General features: G+C 39.5%; 1 protein-coding gene across 1 annotated transcript in view; it reads left to right on the forward strand.

Moving 5' to 3' along the window:
* Window positions 1-523: 523 nt before the first annotated feature.
* Window positions 524-21067, forward strand: part of Haus6 (HAUS augmin like complex subunit 6) — a 36929-nt gene continuing 16385 nt past the window's right edge. Inside the window, 9 exon segments of the mRNA XM_042692937.1 lie at window positions 524-861; window positions 4650-4745; window positions 6569-6647; window positions 7939-8071; window positions 10975-11122; window positions 13245-13310; window positions 13986-14034; window positions 18042-18212; window positions 19699-19892. Of these exon segments, the coding sequence (XP_042548871.1) occupies window positions 734-861; window positions 4650-4745; window positions 6569-6647; window positions 7939-8071; window positions 10975-11122; window positions 13245-13310; window positions 13986-14034; window positions 18042-18212; window positions 19699-19892 (1064 nt within the window). The 5' untranslated portion in view covers window positions 524-733.

Here is a 21067-nt window from a genome sequence, read left to right on the forward strand (position 1 = left end):
TGTTGTACAAGAGTGTGGAAAAGAGCATAGCCATCGCGGGAGAGTGCTTCAAGGGTGCTTAGAAGTGCCAGATTTGAGGTAGAACATGATGGAACGGACATCCAGCATTTGAGCGTGCAGAAACTTTGCTAATGCTACAACAGGTTCAGAAGTCCGATGGCTCGTTCAAGGTCGTACACCTAGTACTTACCTCCCTACAGCAGGCTACTGTACTCCATCTACAACTTTTGTCTGACTTGACTCACGCGCACAAAATGCAACAGCAGACGTTAAGAATTGGGAACTTCAAAGTCGTAGGGCCTCGGTAGGTAGAATAACGTCGAACCCTAGGGAAAGTTCCTGGCCGCGCAGTGCGCCGCGCAGTGCACTATGGACCTTGTAGTTTTACACCGTAGGGTATGACCGGAAGCAACGGACAACGGCGCACTGCATGGCGGGAAAAACAGTTCTCAGGCCTGCGCAGGCGCACACCGCTCTTCCTGAAGCGCGGGAGTCTTGTTTGCCGCCGCTTCCGCTGGGTTCCTTGAGGCGTCTCGGCGTTTAGACTCCGCTTTCTCGAAATATTTGGATCGTTTGAGGCGTAATGGCACCGGGCGAGCAAGCATCCGGCGGTGTCCCCGGAGGGGCCGCCACGACCCCAGGCCGCTTGTAGGGAGGAGAGGTCTTTGACGGCCCTCGCCGTGGCGGGCGGCCTGCGCTCGCTTTCTCCGAAGTCCCAGCCCCTGCCGAGAGGATGAGTTCGGGCCCCGCCACTTCTTTCAAGAAGCGGCACCTCTGGATGTACCTGCAGGCCCTGGGCTTTGATCCGGGCCTGGCCACTGCTGCCTCCGGAAAGATGGTGTCGCACACGCACCTCGGAGTGTAAGGGGGCCGGGGCCGGGGGCGCCGGGGGGGACCCCGGGCTCGAGCCTGCGGCCGCGTGGAGCGGGGTGGGGGGCGTCCCGCCCGAGGCCCGAGGGCTTGCGGGCTGCCAGAAGTCCCATTTGCGGCCTGCCCGAGGCGGAGCCGGACACCGGCGGTTTCTGAAGGGTGCCGGCCGCGCGCCGTGGGGCGGCGGGCCCGGGGCGGCGTCACCCTGCCGCGGTGGGGGAGGCGGGGGTCGGATCCGGAGTGGGAGGGGGGCGGGCGGGGCCAACGCCTGTGTGACCCCCCAGGCAGCTTTTGAAGGTGGCTAACTTTGTAATCTTTATTTGTTTTTTTTTTTTTTGAATTAGGAAACGAAACTACACCACAATTAGCCAAAAAAAAAAAAAAAAAAAAGACCAGGGCATTAAAATGAACAGTGAAAACCCCTTCCCTTCTGCCACTTCTGATATGGTTTTTAACTATAATGGTTAATATCTCTATCCGTTTGGGTCTTTTAAAACATTTGCTGTGTTGTAAAAGTGATGCACAGACGGGTTACAGTTACATAAATAAGATGAGTACAGTTCTTGTCAAACTGATAACTTGGGGTCTTATTTAGAGAGTGTCCATCTGTCCATCCACCCACCCACTCGGCTTGGGTGCTGTCCCTAGCTCATGTCCAGCGCTCTACCACTTGAGCCACAGCTCCACTTGCGAGTTTTTCTGGACTTTGCTACCTGGGCTGGCTTTGAACTGTGTCCTCAGATCTCAGCCTCCTGAATAGCTAGGATTGCAGGCATGAGCCACCGGTGCCCTGCGGAACATGTTTTTGCTTTGCTTATACTGCAACCTTTTTCTTTTTGGCTTGTCATTTAATGATTTTTTTTTAGTTTGTGTGAACATGTAGTTGTGTGACTTATGTTCTTAGAGTTAAGTATACATGCCTGTAATTCTAGCTACACAGGAAGCTGAGATCCGAGGATCCCAGGATGGCGGTTTTCAGAAGCCAGCCTGGGCAGGGAAGTCTGTGAGACTCTTATCTCCAATAAAATACTCAAAAAAAGATCTGGGAATGTGCCTTAGTGGTAGAGTGCTTGCCTCCCATGCATGAAGCCCTGGGTTCGATTCCTCAGTACCACATACACAGCAAAAGCTGGAAGTGGCACTCTGGCTCAAGTGGTAGAGTGCTAGCCTTGAGCAAAAGAAGCACAGGCCCTGAATTCAAGCCCCAGGACTGACAAAACAAAACCAAAAAAATCAAAAAAACATAAACTACTCAAAAAATCTGGAAGTGGTGCTGTGGCTCCAGTGGTATAGTGCTAGCCCTGAGCACAGAGAGGCTCAGGGATAGCACCTAGGTCTCGAGTTCAAGCCCCAGGACTCCCCCACCAATTATATACATACATACATAATACACACACATATATATGTATACACACATACACACACCAACACACACTTAAAATGACCTTACAGTCTTAGTCTAATATATTTGCCTGAAAAGAGAGTTTTTGAAAAAAATCATAAGGATTGAATTGCAGAGAATTGATGAGAGGGGAAGCTGCCTGAACTAAGTTAAGCTGACAGTGGGAATTGAGAGAAATGATTGATTTGTCCATTTAACACATAGGTATACAGTGGTCAAGGAGGAAATTTTTTCCTTTATAGTATTTTAGTCTAGTGGGTGAATAAGACTATAGCAAATGTCTGTTACCAATTACGATTAAGTGCCACAGAGAATAGAGTATTATGCAAAAAAATAACATTTGATTCCTCAAGGAATAAAAACATTTTAAGGACATGCGATCACAAACAAGAGGATAGTAATGCTAACTTTAAAATTTACTTGATTTGATTCTTTGCCTTTCTTGTTAACTCTTACTTATTTTTTTGAGGTGTGTGTGTGAGGCCATGTATGTGAGGCCATGTATGTGAGGCCATGTATGTGTTATCAGTAAGCTATACTACCAGGCTCTATTAACTCTTGAGTTTATATAGCTGTGTGACTTTTTTCCTTTTCTTTTTTGGTGGTACAGGGGTTAGAACTAGGAGCCTGTGCTTGCTAGGCAGCTGTTTTTACCACTTGACCTATGATCCTATCCCATGTGTGACATTTTTATGAGGCTAAGAAAGTCTTATGTGTTTTTCATGTTGTATTTTGACTTTGACTTGATATAAGTAGAAAAATTGGTATATTAAAAATTAATGAATTTGCTAGCATGTGATAAAGATGGTTTGGGGAGTACAATTCAGCAGTAAATATCTAGGGCACTCAGGTCAGGTGACATACTTACAATCAGTGTTTTTCAGTGACATACTTAAAAATTAGTGTGCTTTTGTGGGAAGCAAATTTTCTACCCTAAATTTAAATTTCCCAATCTAAATAATGAGAATATTCAAACTACTATCTAGTGTTACTAAGATTAAATAAAATAATTTGTGTTAAATAACATACTTTACGTGAGAATAATGAATAGTAGATGAGTTATTCCTTATAAAAGGTTAATGATTGGCAAATAAGGAATGTTATGTTAATATTATTCAGTAAGTATTGGTTGATACTGCCTATTTAACACAGGGAAAATTTTCTGTACCTACTTATGTTTTTCTTCCCTTTTTGTAGAATGTTCACATTACATGAATGGTAGTGCCAGGTTTCTGTTGGTTGTATATTTTTAGAATCAGAAAGTAAAGCTTGTATGTTGTTTTTTTTGGTGGTGGGGCAGGGTTTAAACTCAAGGCTTATGCTTGGTGGGCATATTCTCTATCACTTGAGCCACATATCCAGCCTTCTTTTTCTAAATTGATTAAAAAATAATCTTGCACAAGAAAAATGAATTTGCCTTTACTTTAAAAAAATTTATTGTGATTATGAATGTGATTTACAGAGGGATTACAATTAAATGAATCAGATAATGAGTACAGTGATATTGGATAATGAGATTATTTTGTACAGTCTCTTCTGTTCCCTCACTCTCTCCCGGAGTCCCTCCCTTCTGCCTCCACCTATGAAATATATAAAGTTGTATAGTTTACTTTCATCCATGTCCAGTGAGCGCCACTGCTGCTCCTTTTTCTCTCAAATTCTGTACATTTCCCTTACGGAATATATATATACTTGAATTCACCATATATAAAGAAAACAGAATCATCAAAAAATTAACAGAAAAACAAATCTTTTGTTCTATATCATGGAGTTAATTTACATATATATGTATATATAATTTTATATAAATATGAAAGGGGCCTGTAGACATTCTACCTACTTGTTTCTCTTTTGGTTGTGGGGCTTGAACTCTGGGCCTGGGCACTGTCCCTCAGCTTTTCAGCTCAAGGCGAGGGCTCTACCCTCTACCACTTGAGCTACCATGCCACTTCCGGTTTTCTAGTGGTTTTTATTGGAGATAAGAATCTCACAGACTTTCCTGCCGGGGCTGGCTTTGAACCGTGATCCTCAGATCTCAGCCTCCTGAGGAGCTAGGATTACAGGCGTGAGCCACCGGCGCCTGGCTAAGAGTATTCTCTTTTGGTCTCATTTTGTGTGGATATTTAGAATCCTGTATGATTTATCCTATCCCAGTGTTGGCTTTTCATAAACCATCTATACCTAGATTTCTCTTGGGCTCTGACTTAGACCAAAGCCAAGCTGTCCTCATTTTGACCATTCCTTCCAGCAGGTTTACCTTTACTTTTGAAGAGAATAAAATTAATAATTTGTGTCAAACTCTTAACAACTTTTGATAATGCTTAATGTTATTTTCCTCTTGTTTTTCTCTCCCTACCTTTTCATTTTAAACCACTAGGAACATGTTTGACAAGCTGAACCGTGATGCCTTTCAAATAGTTTCTTATTTTTTATTTCAAACACTGGACGAGTCTCTTACCAAACGAGTTTTCAAGTAAGGAAAGTTACTTCATTTTCTTTTATTTGTCATTCTCAAATTTGAAAATGGATTATGTCAACTTAAACTATAATTTCAGTTCTGACCATTAGCTCTGGTTTAGAGTAGATATTGTAAGATTTAGTTGTGAGTTTTAGAGGTTTAGTGTTTAACCTTTATATATATCTGAGCAAGAATTTCATTTTTGGGGGGTATTTACCTTAAAACTGGTATATACTTCCTAGGTCATGCAGATCTTGTTTCATAAAATCAGTTAACACTATTCATGGTCTTAATTTAATAAAAACAGTTAACTGATACCAATCTGTTTATGCACTCTTTTTTTTTTTTGGGTCCGGTGGTGGAGCCTGGACTCTGGGCCTGAGCGCTGTCCCTCAGCTCTTAAGCTTAAGGCTAGCGCTCTACCACTTGAGCCATAGTGCCACTTTCTTTTTTCTTTTTGCTTATGTGGTGCTGGGGAATCGAACCCAGGGCCTCATGCATGCAAGGCAAGTGTTCTACCATTGAGCCACCTTCCCAGCCCTCATTATTGTTCTGTGTTTTTCTTTTTTTCTTCTTTGGTCAGTCATGGGGCTTGAACTCAGTGTCTGGGTGCCATCCCTGAGCCTCTTGGTGCTCAGGGCTAGCACTCTACCACTTGACACAGTGCCACTTCTGGTTTTTGAGTGGCTGATTGGAGATGAGTCTCACGTGGACTTTTCTGCCTCGGCTGGCTTTGAACTTCAATCCTCAGATCTCAGCCTCCTGAGCAGCTAGGATTATAGGTGTGAGCCACAGGGGCCCCGTTTTTTTTTTTTTTTTTTTTTTAATATTGTAAGAGTTGATATACAGAGAGGTTATAGTTACATGAATTAGGTAATGAGTACAATTCTTTTTTTTTTTTTTGCCAGTCATGGTGCCTGAACTTTGGGCCTGGGCACTGTCCCTCAGCTCTTCAGCTCAAGGCTAGTGCTCTACCACTTGAGCCACAGCACCACTTCCGGCTTTTTCTGCTTATGTGGTGCTGAGAAATCGAACCCAGGGCCTCATGCATGCAAGGCAAGCACTCTACCACTGGGCCACCTTCCCAGCCCCCACATTTCACTCTTGATTGACTTTCTGTTCATGCTTGACACTTTACCACTTGGGCCATGACTCCAGTTCTGGTTTTTTCCTAGTTAATTGGAGTTAAGAGTCTCCTGGATTTGTCTGCCTGGGCTGGCTTAGAACTACAATTCTTGGCCTCCTGAGTAGCTAGGATTATAGGAATGAGTCACTGGTACCTGGATAGTATTTTTGAACAAAGCTGAAACAAAACTTTTCTATCTTATATTTTTGTGTCTTTTTGTTTAGCCACAAAACAGTAGTGCCCATAGACAATGATAGGGATTATCTTAGGAGTAATATTCTCATGCATTCCTCTGCTCATTCATTGTGTGTATTCCTTTATGCTTCTGTCTTGTGAGTCTTCCCCCCTCCCTCAAGCTTAATGAACTTATTTATATTTGAGTGTTGTTTTTAGCTCTTTTTCAGTAATTTTAGTAGCTGTTCATTCTTTCATTTAAGATATATATTGCCAATTTAAGGTATATATTTATTAATTTTTTGCACTGAACTCTATATATAGTTATTTGAATGGAAATATGTAGATACTTAGAATAAAGACCAAGTTTCTTACATATTGGTGAGGATATTCTTGGTTGAAATCTAAGAATATTATCTTTTATCCATTCTGCTTTTATTTCTAGTATAGGAAATAAATTTGATTTTAAGTTTTTTCTGAGTTTTATTTTTTTGAGCGGGTATTTTCTAAGTCTAATGCTTTTGTATTTGCTTTTCAGATTTTGCTGGCCTCCATTTGACCAAAAAAGTGATGCGGAATTTCGTAAACATTGCTGTGAGTGGTTAAAAAAAATTTCTGTAAGTATTCTTTTTAATATTAAGCGAGTGGCAGCTTTGAATGGAAAAGCTAAGGGATAGTGTTCATACCCTTAGTTAAAGCCCCAGTATAGTTAAAGACACACACCCAAAACAAATAAAAGATGACATTAAAGCTGGGAATGCATCCAGGCACCAGTGGCTCATGCTTGTTATCCTAGCTATTCAAGAGGCGGAGATCCAAGAATCATGGTTTGAAGCCAGTCTAGGCAGGAAAGTCTGTGAGACTCTTCAAGAAACTACTAAGAAATAGCTGAAAGTGGCTCTGTGACTCAAGTGGGTAGAGTGCTAGCTTTGAGCCAAAGAAGCTCAGAGATAGTACCCAGTTCTTGAGTTCAAGCCCCAGGATTGGCATCCCCCCCCAAGAAAAGTGTATAAAATGTATAAAAAGTGTATAAAATGATGTCTATAATTTAGTTTACACTTTTTTTTTGTTTTTTGGTTGGTCATGGAGTTTGAACTCTGGGCTTGGGCGCTATCCCTGTGCTCTTTAGCTCAAGGCGAGTGCTCTACCACTTGAGCCACAGCGCCACTTCTGGTTTTCTAGTAGTTTATTGGAGATAAGAGTCTCAAGGGGGCTGGGAAAGTGGCTCAGTGGTAGAATGCTTGCCTTGCATGCATGAGGCCCTGGGTTTGATTCCTCAGCACCACATAAGCAGAAAAAGCCAGAAGTGGCTCTGTGGCTCTAGTGGTAGAGTGCTAACCTTGAGCTGAAGAGCTGAGGGACAGTGCCCAGGCCCAGAGTTCAAGCCCCACTACTGACCAAAAAAAAAAATTCTCAAGGACTTTCCTGTCCTGGCTTTGAACTGTGATCTTCAGATCTCAGCCTCCTGAGTAGCTAGGATTACAGGCATGAGCCACCAGCACCCGGCTAGTTTACATTCTTATACAGCTTTTAATGTCTTGGTTTTATATTGTAGGACAGTTATTAAAGCTGTCTTCATTGGGTGAGGTTGGGTGAAGGTCATATAGACTCAAGTACTGTTTTGCAGCTTCTCAAACAGTGATCTTGATCATTATTATGTTTTAAATGATGGGATGATATGAGGAGCATAGTAGGCCTGCTGAGGTTTCATCTTCTCTGACCATTTGTCACTCTGATAGAATTGTGTATACCCAAGCCACTGTGCTTCGAGTGGGTATCTAGCTATCACTGTCTTCCAGGGATGGACTCGTGTGACCTCCACTGATATACTCTTTAAAAAAGTGTGAGATAAATATCAGAATTATTGTTGCTAAGGTCTTTAAATTATTTTATCCTTTTTCTCCGTAGGCAGAATGTGGAGGTAGCTTTCCTCAAGTGGTTGGCTCACTGTTTCTTTATCCTGGTGGTCCTAAATTTATTCATCTGATGTATCATTTTGCAAGATTTGTTGCAATAAAATATATTGAAACCCATTCTAAAAGTAAGTTAACCTTGGTGTCGGAAAGTATTTTGTTTAAATTCTTAAATTATATTTTTTCACCTAATTTTAAAATGTAAAGCATATTGAGTTAAAATGTAATTTATCTCAAAAAAGTTAATATTCTACTGAAAGTGTGGTTTGAAATCTTCCCATAATGAACTTGTTACTGTATATTCTATTTTATTATGTTCTAATATTGGGGTTGGGATACAATTTCCATAGAAAGGCCAGACAGTAAATATTTAACCATATAAGTATGGACCACATAGAGTCCCTGTCACAAATTCAACTTTGTTTCTTTTTTGCAACTCTGAATAAATGTAGAAATGAGTTCTACCATTTTGTGCTCAAAAATACCATTAGACCAAATTAGGCCAGAGAGTTAGAATTGACCAACAATGTTACTATTATTATTATTTTATTTATTTATTTTTTTGCCAGTCCTGGGGCTTAAACTCAGGGCCTAGCCACTGTTCCTGAGTTTCTTTTGCTCAAGGCGTACTCTACCACTTGAAATACAGTACCACTTCTGGCTTTTTCTGTTTATGTAGTACTTTTTTATTTATTTTTGTTTTTATTTATATATATATATATTTTTTTTTGGGGGGGGGGGTCCGGTTGTGGGGCCTGAACTCTGGGCCTGGGCGCTGTCCCTCAGCTCTTCAGCTCAAGGCAAGCACTCTACCACTTGAGCCATAGCACCACTTCCGTCTTTTTTCTTTTTGCTTATGTGGTGCTGAGGAATCGAACCCAGGGCCTCAGGCATGCAAGGCAAGCGCTCTACCACTGAGCCACCTTCCCAGCCCTCTGTTTATGTAGTACTGAGGAATCAACCCCATGCCTTCCTGCATGCTAGGCAAGTACTATACCACTAAACCACATTCCCAGTCCATTGAAAGATGTTAAATGTGTTCAATATATGTGAAATTTAGTTTGTTTATAGGTGTTACGTTGGGATTTCCTGATCCAAGGGATTTGACTTATTTTATAATTTACTTATTAGAAAGAACTGAATTATTTGGCAAGAAAAATTAATTTTAAAAGCTAATGCTTCAAAGATCACTATTTGTAATTAATTATGGAGCTATGTTTGTTTTTGCTCATAAAACATGGGAGGGAGACGGGGGCCGGTGGCTCACGCCTGTAATCCTAGCTACTCAGGAGGCTGAGATCTGAGGATTGTAGTTCGAAGCCAGCCCCGGCAGGAAAGACCATGAGACTCATATCTCCAATAAACCACTAGAAAACCGGAAGTGGCGCTGTAGCTCAAGTGGTAGAGCGCTCGCCTTGAGCTGAAGAGCTGAGTGACAGTGCTCAGGCCCAGAGTTCAAGCCCCACGACCAACAAAAAAAAAAAAAAAAAAAAAGGAGGGAATAAGAAAAGCTGAAGCATTAAACCTTGCCTACCAATTTTATGAGACAAACATTGCTATTTGGCTTATTTCTTTTTCCTTTTAGTGTTTTTTTTTAAAACATTTTTACATTTTGTTTATTTTGACCACATTATATATCCTCATTTCCAAAATCAAAAGAGAAGTCTAATTTCTGCTCTGGTCTACACCTATTTTGTTTCCTTTTCTAGAACCAACAATGTGATGCTATGAGCAAATATGCATATACTTCCCTCCACACACACCTTTTTTTTTGAGATAGTTTTGATATTTAATCCAGGTTGTCTTGAATTCATCATGTTCCAGTTTCAGTCTCCTTAGTGCTGGGATTATAGGACTGGACTACCTTGGCTGGCAGTTCTTATTTTTAATTTTATCATTTTTTTGTCTGTCTTTTGTTCATATTGTGTGTGTGTGTGTGTGTGTGTGTGTGTGTGTGTGTGTGTGTGTGTGTGTGTGTAGTACAAAGAGGTTTTATTGAGTTGGGTGCTGGTGGGCTCATGCCTGTAATCTTAGCTACTCAGGAGGCTAAGATCTGAGCATTGGGGTTCGAAAGCAGAACAAGGAAGGAAAGTCTATGATACTCTTACCTTCAGTTAACCACCAAAGAGCTGGAAGAGGAGCTGTGAGTTATGTGGAAGCAGGTTAGTTTTGAACAAAAAAGCTCAGGGATAGCACCTAGGTCACACATTGCTCCCAAAAGAGTGAGGGAGGGGGGGCAAGTGAATTACTTTGTACAGATTTTTTTTTTTCTGTTATTTGGATTTGAACTGAGGGCCTTGTGCTTTCTTGGCTTGCTTGTCTGGCTGGTGTTCTACTATTTGAATTAGACTTTTAGCCCAGCTTTTTGCTGGTTATTTTGGTGATGCTATTTTCTGCCTAGGCTGACCTTGGGTAATCCTCTGTATCTCAGCCTCCTGAGTAAATAGGATTATAGTGCCACTGATAGCTCTGAATGTTTTTAATTAGAACTCCACTTTTTTTTTTTTTTTGGGTCCGGTCATGGGGCCTGAACTCTGGGCCTGGGTACTATCCCTCAGCTCTTCCGCTCAAGGCTAGCGCTCTACCACCTGAGCCACAGCGCCACTTCCGGCTTTTTTTCTTTTTGCTTATGTGGTGCTGAGGAATTGAACCTAGGGCCTCAGGCATGCAAGGCAAACGCTCTACCACTGAGCCACCTTCCCAGCCCTAGAACTCCACTTTTTAAACTTTAAATGTATTTAAAGAACTCTATATAGCCTTTAAATTGCTTCATCTTGCTTTTAATAACATTTGTTTGATATTTTTAAATATGTGGCTTTCTAGCTTTTAAGATGTTATTATACAGTGTTAATTGTTTAAAATTAAATTTTTTTAGTGGTAGGATAGTGCGTAGTCTGGCTTCAAGTGTTCTTGCTGGGCTTAAATGTTCTTGCTTCAGCCTTTGAGTAGGTGTAGGCCACTACAGCAGTTAAAACATTTTTTTCATATTTCTACCTAGTAAGTCTTTTCTGTGGTCTTATTTCCTATGTAGATTCTTCTCTTTATTGTACTGAAAACTTTAAAGTAAAGCAACATGACATGCACAAGTGCCTTGCCAGATACCATGTAGCACGTAACAGATTTTTACAAATTTTGCAAAGACAAGATTACATTATCCAAAAGTATCAAGAAAATGCACAGTAAGTAATATTTTGATGATTTGAAAACAATTCCTTTTTTTCTGCACATGTGTCATCAGTGTGACTTTAGTATAGATAATCTGTATCTGCTACAAAACCTTGCTGCTATCTTTGCATTTTAAAGCCAGTTAACTTTTGAATATACTATGTATTTTGAAACTTCAGGTATTATATAAGTCCAAGTTGTTAGCAATGTAAAGATCTTCCCTCCTTTCCACTTTCTTCCCATCTCACATCTCCTCCCTCCCTTTCTTTCTTTTTGGTAAAAAAATTAAGTAGTAGTACCAAGAATTTACAATTCCATATTGCAGGTTATGAATTAGCAGTACTGAGCTTTGAACTCAGGGCCTGTGCTTTTTCTGCTCTCCCTTGTCTTCCTCTCTTTACTGATATCTGTCTGTCTGTCCACCTACCTATCCGTCCTATCTATCTATCTATCTATCTATCTATCTATCTATCTATCTATCTATCTATCTATCTGCTGTACTAGGGTTTGAATTCAGAGCCTTTTCACTCACTTGATTTGCTTGCTCGACTATTAGTTTATGACTTGAGTCATGCTTCTAGCTCTGCTTTTTTTAAAAATTATAAAAACGTCCTTTTTAATCAAGTCTTGAAACATAGAACAGATTTCTTGAATAAAATGGAAATTTTCCAATACATTAAGAGATATATTCACCAGTCACCATGCATACAGTACCCATTTTACATAATCCCTGTCTGATTCTTTTTTTTTTTGGGTTGGGTCGTGGAGCCTGAACTTTGGGCCTGGGCGTTGTCCCTCAGCTCAAGGCTAGCGCTCTACCACTTGAGCCATAGCACCACTTCCAGCTTTTTTCTTTTTGCTTATGTGGTGTTGAGGAATCGAACCCAGGGCCTCATGCATGCAAGGCAAGTGCTCCACCACTGAGCCACCTTCCCAGCCCCCCCTGTCTGATTCTTAAGACACTTCTCCCTCTGTCAAGTGCTCTGTGGATACAGAGCACACAATGACTTCTGAAATCTCACTCAGCTCAGCTTGTAGCCCACAAAGCACTCCCTGGCAAAGCTGTGGTGGTGGCTCTACTCAAGATCTTCTGGATCTTAGTTTATTGAGTAGCTAGGATTATAGGCATAAGCTACCAGTGTCCCTGAGAAAATATATTTCTGAGCTGTAACCTGTAATTGTTTTCATCTTGTTTTGGTCTTGATATTTCATTCTGTAAATTATTGTATTGCATTGTCTGGCTCTTAATTTTTAATTTAATAGTTTGAATAGATATTTCATTATGTATGTACATATTACTTCAAGTAGGTACTTAATACTTTAACCAGTTTATATTTAGATTCTTATATTAATTATTTTATTTTGAGATTTTTTTTTTTCTTCTTGTCACTACTGGGGCTTGACATACTTGGGTACTTGGGTATTTCAGGTCTTGGGTACTGCCATTTAGCTTTTTCATTCATGGCACACACTCTCTAACACTTGAGCCACACTTCCACTTCCAGCTTTTTTGTGGTTAATTGGAGATGAGAGTCTCTTAAAACTTTTTTTTTTGCCCTGGCTGGTTTTGAACCTTGATACTCAGATCTCACTTTCTTGAGTCTAGGATTACAGGCCTGAGGCATTGGCTTCTGGCTTGGGAATTTTATGTGCCAAATATTGTTTAGTACTGGAGCCAGAGCATTAAACTTGGCAGACATGGTTTTTCCTCTCAAAGAATAGATTGTGTCTAACTTTATATAGTTTTAACCATCACAGTAAGATCTTTTTAAAATTACTTGTCACCTGTCATAAAGCTACAAAATTCTTTGAAGTTACAACTGAAATGGTGCTTGACAATAAAATGACAATCAAATTTACCCCTTAGGTATGTTCGATGAAACAAAGTCTGGGACCACATCCAGGCCCTGAGTTCAATCTCCTAGTACCTGGACCAAAGAGGGAAAATGTCTGAGCAAATATTAGGCTAATAGTCATGATCAACCTGAGTCGTACCCTGTATGATAGATATTCTCTTCAAATGTCCTCTAGCTGGCCTTAGGTGTTCTTAGAGGCCTTGAGCAAAGATAAGGAAAGGGAAATAACAAGATGGGTTATACTAGTTAATTGTAATGGAATTTCTGTGTTTTCTTACAGACTGGCAGTTAAGCAAGTGCGAAATTTGAGATCAGAATGCATGGGTCTTCAAAACCAAATGAAAAAGTGAGTGAGTTTTGGGGGGGTGGGGGAGGAAGGGGGAGATGGGAAGAGATGGTAAGGGGAAACAAAGGAGGAGGCAACAATGCTTATTCATGGGCTGGGAAAGTGGCTCAGTGGTAGAGTGCTTGCCTTGCATGCATGAGGCCCTGGGATTGATTCCTCAGCACCACAAAAGCAGAAAAAGCTGGAACTGGCACTGTGGCCCCTCATACAAACATTTATTAAAACATAGCTAGATGATGGTAGGACTAGAGCATGGCTCTGATTTCTAGTCTAGTTGTTCTGCTACTACAAAATTATTACTGTTTATTATTACTGTTATTATTTTGCTAATCTTGGGGCTTGAACTCTGGGTCTGGGCACTGTCCCTGAGCTCTTCAGCTCAAGTTGAGCACTCCAGCACTTGAGCCACAGTGCCACTTCTGGTTTTCTGGTGGTTATTTTGGAGATAAGAGTCTCACCGACTTCACTGCCTGGGCTGGCTCTGAATTGTGATCCTCAGATCTGAGCCTCCTGAGTAGCGAGCATTGCAGGCGTGAGCCATGGGCACCCAGTCCTTATCATTATTTTTAATTGAAATGATTGTGAGTTTGTGGGTTTACAAATCAGTTAACTTTTTGGATGCTAAATTGCTATGTGATTTTCTTATGACTAATTACATTATTTTGTTTTTACTAGAATGGAACCCTGTGATGACCAAATTAATATACATGAGAAAATTCAAAAGGTAAGCTTTTTAATTTTTTTTTTTTTTTTTTTTTTTTGGGTCTGGACGTGGGGCCTGAACTCAGGGCCTGGGTGCTGTCCCTCGGCTCTTCAGCTCAAGGCTAGCACTCTACCACTTGAGCCACAGCGCCACTTCCGGCTTTTTTCTTATGTGGTGCTGAGGAATAGAACCCAAGGCCTCGAGCATGCAAGGCAAGCGCTCTACCACTGAGCCAACTTCCCAGCCCAGCTTTTTAATTTTTTATGTGTTTTTTTATTTCTTTGCCAGTATGAGGCTTGAACTCAAGCTCTTTCAATCTCACCCAGCTTTTTTGTTTGCAACTGGTAAATCTACCACTTGAGCTATGTTTCTAGTTCTGGCTTTTTGCTGGTTAATTGGAGATAAGAATTTCGAGGACGTTTTTAGTTTAGGCTGGCAGTCCTCCGATCTTAGCCTCCTAAATAGCTCAGATTACAGACATGAGTCACAGGCAACTACATAAGATAACTTTTAAATTATATATGAGACAAAATTTGCCTTAGATGGTGTATTTGACTCAATTTGTAGGTGTCTTACAGGTATGTCACCATATCTGGCTAGTGTCTTTTCTTCTGAAATACAGAATCTCTCAATGTTGCCCAGACTGGCTAGCCTCAACTTCTGGGTTTAAGTGATCCTCTGGCCTCAGCTGCTTGAGTAGCTGAAACTGTAGGTGTGTTTATGTGCCCAGCAGTTGGAATCTTTTTTTTTTTTATTTTTTAATTTTTTTACAGCTCACTCAAGTAAATGATTGATTTCTTTATTGAATTAAAATTATGCTATATAAAACAATGAAATATTTTATTGCCCCTCCCCCCCTTTTTTGTGCTCAAGGTTAGCAGTCTACCACTTGTGCCACAGTTCTATTTCCAGCTTTTTCTGAGTAGTTTATTGGAGATAAGAGTCTCTCATAGACTTTCCTGTTTGGGGTGGCTTTGAACTGCAATTCTCAGATCTAAGCCTCCTGAGTAGCTAGGATTATAGGTGTGAGTGCCTGGCGGTGCCTGACTTGCCCATTTCTTTTGTAGTGTTGTTCTTTTTTTTTTTTTTCCTTGAACTTATTATGTATATGGCATGTATATGGCTGATAAATGTAAGTATATGTATAATAGTTTAAAAATATGATTAATTTAAAATCCTCTAATAAGAAAGATCTGCTGACTGTTACCTCATATGTGGTATTAACTAAAAAGAATACATTAACTGAAGGAAGATGGAAAATATTGAAGAAAAATGAGGAGTCAAATTGAGGCTGACTTGACAGGAGGAAGGAATCTGGCAAATGTCAACCTCTAGAGATTGGCTTTTAAAGTTTTTATTAAGTGATATTATCTACATAGAGGAATTTTACTGTGATATTCCCATGCATGTATAGAATGTACTTTGATCAAAATCACCCCCTCTATTACTCTTTATCTCTCCTTTTCCCACCAGAGGTTGGCTTTGATGTGTGGGATAAAAGTATTTTCTTAAGTTTTCTTTTTGTTTGGATGAAATCTCTCAAGCCCTTTTGTGATTCTGTAGTTCTGAGCAGCTTTGGGTATTACTATGGCTTCCCAGGCACCTTAGAAATGGAAAGGTGAGTGCCATCTTCAGAAAATGTTCAGTCATTCAGTGAGTGTTCATTGATCACCTGCTATGTATCAAGTATCTTCTAGATAAAAGTAGGGCGTCAGCAATGAAGAAAATAAGGCAAAACCACTTTCTTATGCTTTTAATTTTATATTACTATTATTAAATAGAATATTATTGATTAGAAATATAATAGATTGATATAATAAACTATTTTCCACATCATTTTCCTCTGAAAGTGACTAGTATTCATTTTCCCTGGATCAGACTAATCCATTAACAAGAAAATTTCTGACAAGAAGAATAAGAACCAGATCACGAATGATTGTAGAAATATCAGGAAACATTATCTTGAGATCACCAGTTGCTAGACAATGAATCTTCCTTTGGAGAACAGCTTTATCTTGCTTTGCAACATTTTTTTTTTTTGGGTCCAGTTGTGGAGCCTGAACTCTGGGCTCCCTCAGCTCTTCAGCTCAAGGATAGTGCTCCTCCACTTGAGCCACAGCGCCACTTCCGGCTATTTTCTTTTTGCTTATGTGGTGCTGAGGAATTGAACCCAGGGCCTCATGCTCTACCACTGAACCACCTTCCCAGCCCTGTTTCCAGTTTTTTAAGGTTCCCCCTCCCTCCCCTCCCCTCCCCCAGTCCTGGGGCTTGAACTCTGGGCCTAAGCACTGCCCCTCCAATCCTTTTGCTTAAGGCTAGTGCTCTACCACTTGAGCCACAGCACCACTTCTGGCCTTTTCTGTGATTAATTGGAGATAAGAGTCTTGGGGACTTTCTTGCCCCAGCTGACTTCAAACCTAGATCCTCAGATCTTGGCCTCCTGAGTAACTAGGATTGCAGGCATGAGCCCCTGGTGCCAGGATGTTCTTTTTGACTGTTAATTCCAGTTTATACATAGAAGTTCTCTGAATACTATTAAAAATTTTTAAAATAAGACATAACTACATATTTATGGTGTGCAGTGTTGTGCTCTAAACATTATAGAAAGATACAGTCAAGCTAATTAGCATATGTCTTCACCTAGTTATTGTTTTTTAAGAATGCTAAAGATCTACTTTAACAATTTTGAAATGTGTATTATTAATAATTAGTAGGACTGGGAAGGTGGCTCAGTGGTAGAGTGCTTGCCTTGCATGCATGAGGCCCTGGGTTTGATTCCTCAGCACCACATAAGTAGAAAAAGCCGAAAATGGTGCTATGGGTCAAGTGATAGAGCACTAGCCTTGAGCTGAAGAGCTGAGGGACAGTACAAGAGTTCAAGCCCCAGGACTGACAGAAAAAATAAAAAAGCTTATTTAAAAAAAAAAATTGGTTACCATGCAACATAATAAATTATTTAAACTTCTCTAGTTTAACTCTTTGATGAGTATCCTACTGTGAATATGCTTATATGAATTTTAGTGAAAATATGTTAATATTAATACATGCTTAAGAATTCCCTTCCTCCCTGTTTGCTCCCCTTTCCTCCTCTCCCTTTCTTTCCCTCTTTTCTCCCCTTAGGATCACAGTTCAAAGCCAGGCCTGTGCAGGAAAGTCTGTGAGACTTTTATCTCCAGTTAACTTGGAAAATTGTAGCTGTGGCTCAAGTGGTGAAGTGCAGCCTTGAGCAAAAAAGCTTGCTTAAGAACAGTACCCAGGCCCTGAATTCAAGCCCTACTACCCCTTCTCCCCAAATAAAACTCCCCAAAACTCATTTATATTTTAACTCTTCTGAATGAGATATATATATAGTAGTTTTTTTCTCTTTGAAATCTTTTATTATTTCTCCTTAAAATCTCTATTACATTGAAAGCATGTCAGAATACAGGAATTGCTAATTGTATCTTAGTGTTTGTCTGAATATTATAAATTATAGCGAGCTAGATTCTCTTAAAAAATTCTTCAGCTGTGCACTGGTGACTGATATCTGTAATCTTAGCTACTCAGGAGGCTGAGGATCATGTTTTAAAGCCAGCCTGGGAAGAAAAATCTGAGACTCTTTTCTCCAATAAATTACTCAGCTAAAGCTAAAAGTGGCATTGTAGCTCAAGTGGCAGAGTGCTAGCCTTGAGCACAAAGAGGCTGAAGGACAGTGTCCAGGCCCGGAATTCAAGCCCCAGGACCAGGAAAAAAAAAATTTCTTCAGTTTCTAAACCCCTTTAGAAGTAGTTTTGGTACTTCTAAAGTATTAAAGTACAATTACTTAAAAAAATTTCTCACTGGAAATCAGCCTGTTGCTTAGTGCAAGCAGATATTTATTGTTATGTTTCTCTTTCCTCCCCTCCTCATCCTGGTGGGTCTGGGGTGAAAGGCAGGGCCGTGTACTTGCTAGGCAAGCATTGTACTACTTGGATGGTTACATTTATTTCTTTAACATATGTACAGATTCTGTATGGACTTTTTAATATTTTGTTTGTCTCTTTTCAAAGGTTCAGTCTTTGTGGACTTTAGTGAATGAAACACTCATACTTTTAGAAAAAGAAAGAGAAGTTGTTAGTTCAGTTCTTGGTCTTGTCAATCATTATGCTTTAGATGGAACTGATGTTGTTCTTAATATTCCAAGGCTTTTACTTGACAAAATTGAGAAACAAATGGGTCAGGTAAGCATTTGATATTATTAAAGCTTTTGGGAAAATGCTAAAAAATGCATACAATTAATATATATTGTTTTTCTCCAAATGTTTTTCTTTTTCTTTCAAAATTTATAAATATATCTAGAAAAATCTTCATGAAGGAGGTTATTGTTAAAGGTGTGATTAGCTCTTGTACTTGGTCACACTATATCATATGTGTAGGAAGTATAAACTTACTTAGGAAGATGTTCTATACTAGTTGTTTATGCATGTTTAAAGAGAATAGCTATGATCTCCTGTTGCTAAAGCCATCCTCTCTAAAAATCTTTTTTCAAAGTCTCCTTCCTCTAATTTTTTTCCTCTAATTTTTTGTATCTTGGTTTTATTAAGTGTGCTTTTACAGTTTTACTTACCTTATTTATTTAAAGTCTTACTGTAGCTTTGTGATATCCATCTCTACTGTGTTTCCATACTGCTGATTTCAGTTTTTCCCACTGGTTTCTTTTTCTCTACTTAGCTTGAAATGCAAGAGTTCTCTATGGTTCCTTTCATTCCCAGTTTGCTTTTCTTCATTAGAAATGTATCTATATTTTCTTACTATTTCATAGCTTACAGCTTCCTGTACAGAATATTACTAGTCTTCTATATTTCTAGTATAGCAAGTCACCCAAACTCCATTTATCTTATATATGTATATAAGACATTGCCATCTAGTTAGCTTTTTTTTTTGGCAGCATTGTTTATAGTACCTACCATAACATGATACTGATTCTAGTGTGAAGTTACAAAAATTAAATGTTGTGACTCTCATGTTGCTTTAATAGGTAACATGACATCAATTTTAGAGTACATAAAAAGCACGATGTATAAGCTTAACATTTCTACAATGTATATATGTCCTAAATAACAATAAGAATTATGTGTAATAATATGGAGAAGGTAGGAAGTGATGAAGTCTTTGGAGAAAATTACCATAAATGTTTTTGTTTTTACATGAAATTTATAATTAAAAAATATTGACAATATGCTAAAAAGTGTAGGACAATAAATTTGTCCTTAGATATCCATTAGGAGTCATTGGTTTCCAACTTTTGTTAAAAAACTAATTCATGCTCTTTTTCCAAACTTATTCTTTCTACTCAATTTTTTTTAAGGTAGGGTCTTACTATATAGCCCAAGCTAGCCTTGAATTTATAGTCCTCCTTTGTCTAGCTAGTAGTGGGATTATAGGTGTTGGCCACCAGACCTAACTTCTACTCAGTCCTGGTTTTTCTTTTCATCCGTTTATATTTCTTCTAGTTTTCAATATTTTGCATGATATAAAAAAGTCACAGGGCATAGTAATTCTTCAGTGAATTTAAATTATTTGTGTAATTTTATGTTTTAGTTGGTATTTGATTTTTTTTTTTTATTCCCCAAGGGAAGAGTATCAGAGTAAAAAGCATATTTATGTAACAGTTTTCTGTCATAAGAAGCTATAATTCTCTACTTCCCTTTGCCCCTTTATCTTTAGCTGCACATAGGAAATGTTTATGAGGCTGGAAAATTGAACCTCTTAACTGTTATTCAGTTGTTAAATGAAGTTTTGAAAATAATGAATTATGAACGTCATCAGGCTGATCAAGAAAGATTGACAATAGACCTTCACTACCTTGAAAAAGAGACCAAATTCCAGAGGGAAAGATTGTCAGATCTGAAGCAAATGAGGTACACTAGAAAGAACTCCCTTTATTTCACTAGGAAAGAGTAGGATAGTTTTCTTAGTACTTTAAAGGTTTATATAATCAACTCCTAGAGATACATGTTAGATAGAAAGGACAAGGTTTTTTTATTTGTAATAAATTATGTATATACTTAACTTTTGTTGTGTTTAATAATAGAAATTGAGGGCTGGGAAGGTGGCTCAGTGGTAGAGCGCTTGCCTTACATGCCTGAGGCCCTGGGTTCGATTCCTCAGCACCACATAAGCAAAAAGAAAAAAGCCGGAAGTGGCGCTGTGGCTCAAGTGGTAGAGCGCTAGCCTTGAGCTGAAGAGCTGAGGGACAGCGCCCAGGCCCAGAGTTCAGGCTCCATGACCGGACCCCCCCAAAAAAAATAATAATAGAAATTGAGTCTCAAGGAAGTTTTTCAGGTTTGGGAATGTGGCATATGGTAGAGTGCTTGCCTAGTGTGTAGGAAGCCCTGGGTTCAATTTTTCAGTATCACATAAATAGAAAATGGCAGAAGTGGCACTGTGGCTCAAGTGGTAGAATGTTAGCCTTGAGCAAAAGAAGCTCAGGTACAGTGCCCAGGCCCCGAGTTCAAGCCCTAGGACTGGCCAAAAATAAATAAATAAAAGTTTTCCATTTGATTAGAAAGACTGGGAGTTAGTAGTAGACAACAAAGAATAAAAATAGGACTCTGATACCTTAGAGCTACGAAAAGCTTTATGTTTTAATTTATTTATTTATTTATTTTTGTCGGCCGTGGGGCCTGAACTCTGGGCCTGGGCGCTGTCCCTCAGCTCTTCAGCTCAAGGCGAGCGTTCTACCACTTGAGCTACAGTGCCACTTCCGGTCCGGTTTTCTGGTGGTTTATTGGAGATAGGAGTCTCATGGTCTCTCCTGCCTGGGCTGGCTTTGAACCGCGATCCTCAGATCTCAGCCTCCTGAGTAGCTAGGATTACAGGCGTGAGCCACCAGCGCCCGGCAGCTTTATGTTTTAAAAATCAGGGCTAGAGACTTGGCTCAAATAGAGCACCTGTTTACCAAGTATTCTACAGTACAGCAAAAAAAAAAATTAATGAAAAGTAAGTAATTTTAGGCTAGGAGTATGACATAAGTGATAGATAGTCTGTCTAGCAAATGCAAGATCCTGAGTCCTCTGGTTTTAACAGGAGAAGA

This window comes from Dipodomys spectabilis, unplaced genomic scaffold (assembly GCF_019054845.1).
Source record: "Dipodomys spectabilis isolate Male_0828 unplaced genomic scaffold, ASM1905484v1 ptg000158l, whole genome shotgun sequence".
NCBI classification, from domain to species: Eukaryota; Metazoa; Chordata; class Mammalia; order Rodentia; family Heteromyidae; genus Dipodomys; species Dipodomys spectabilis.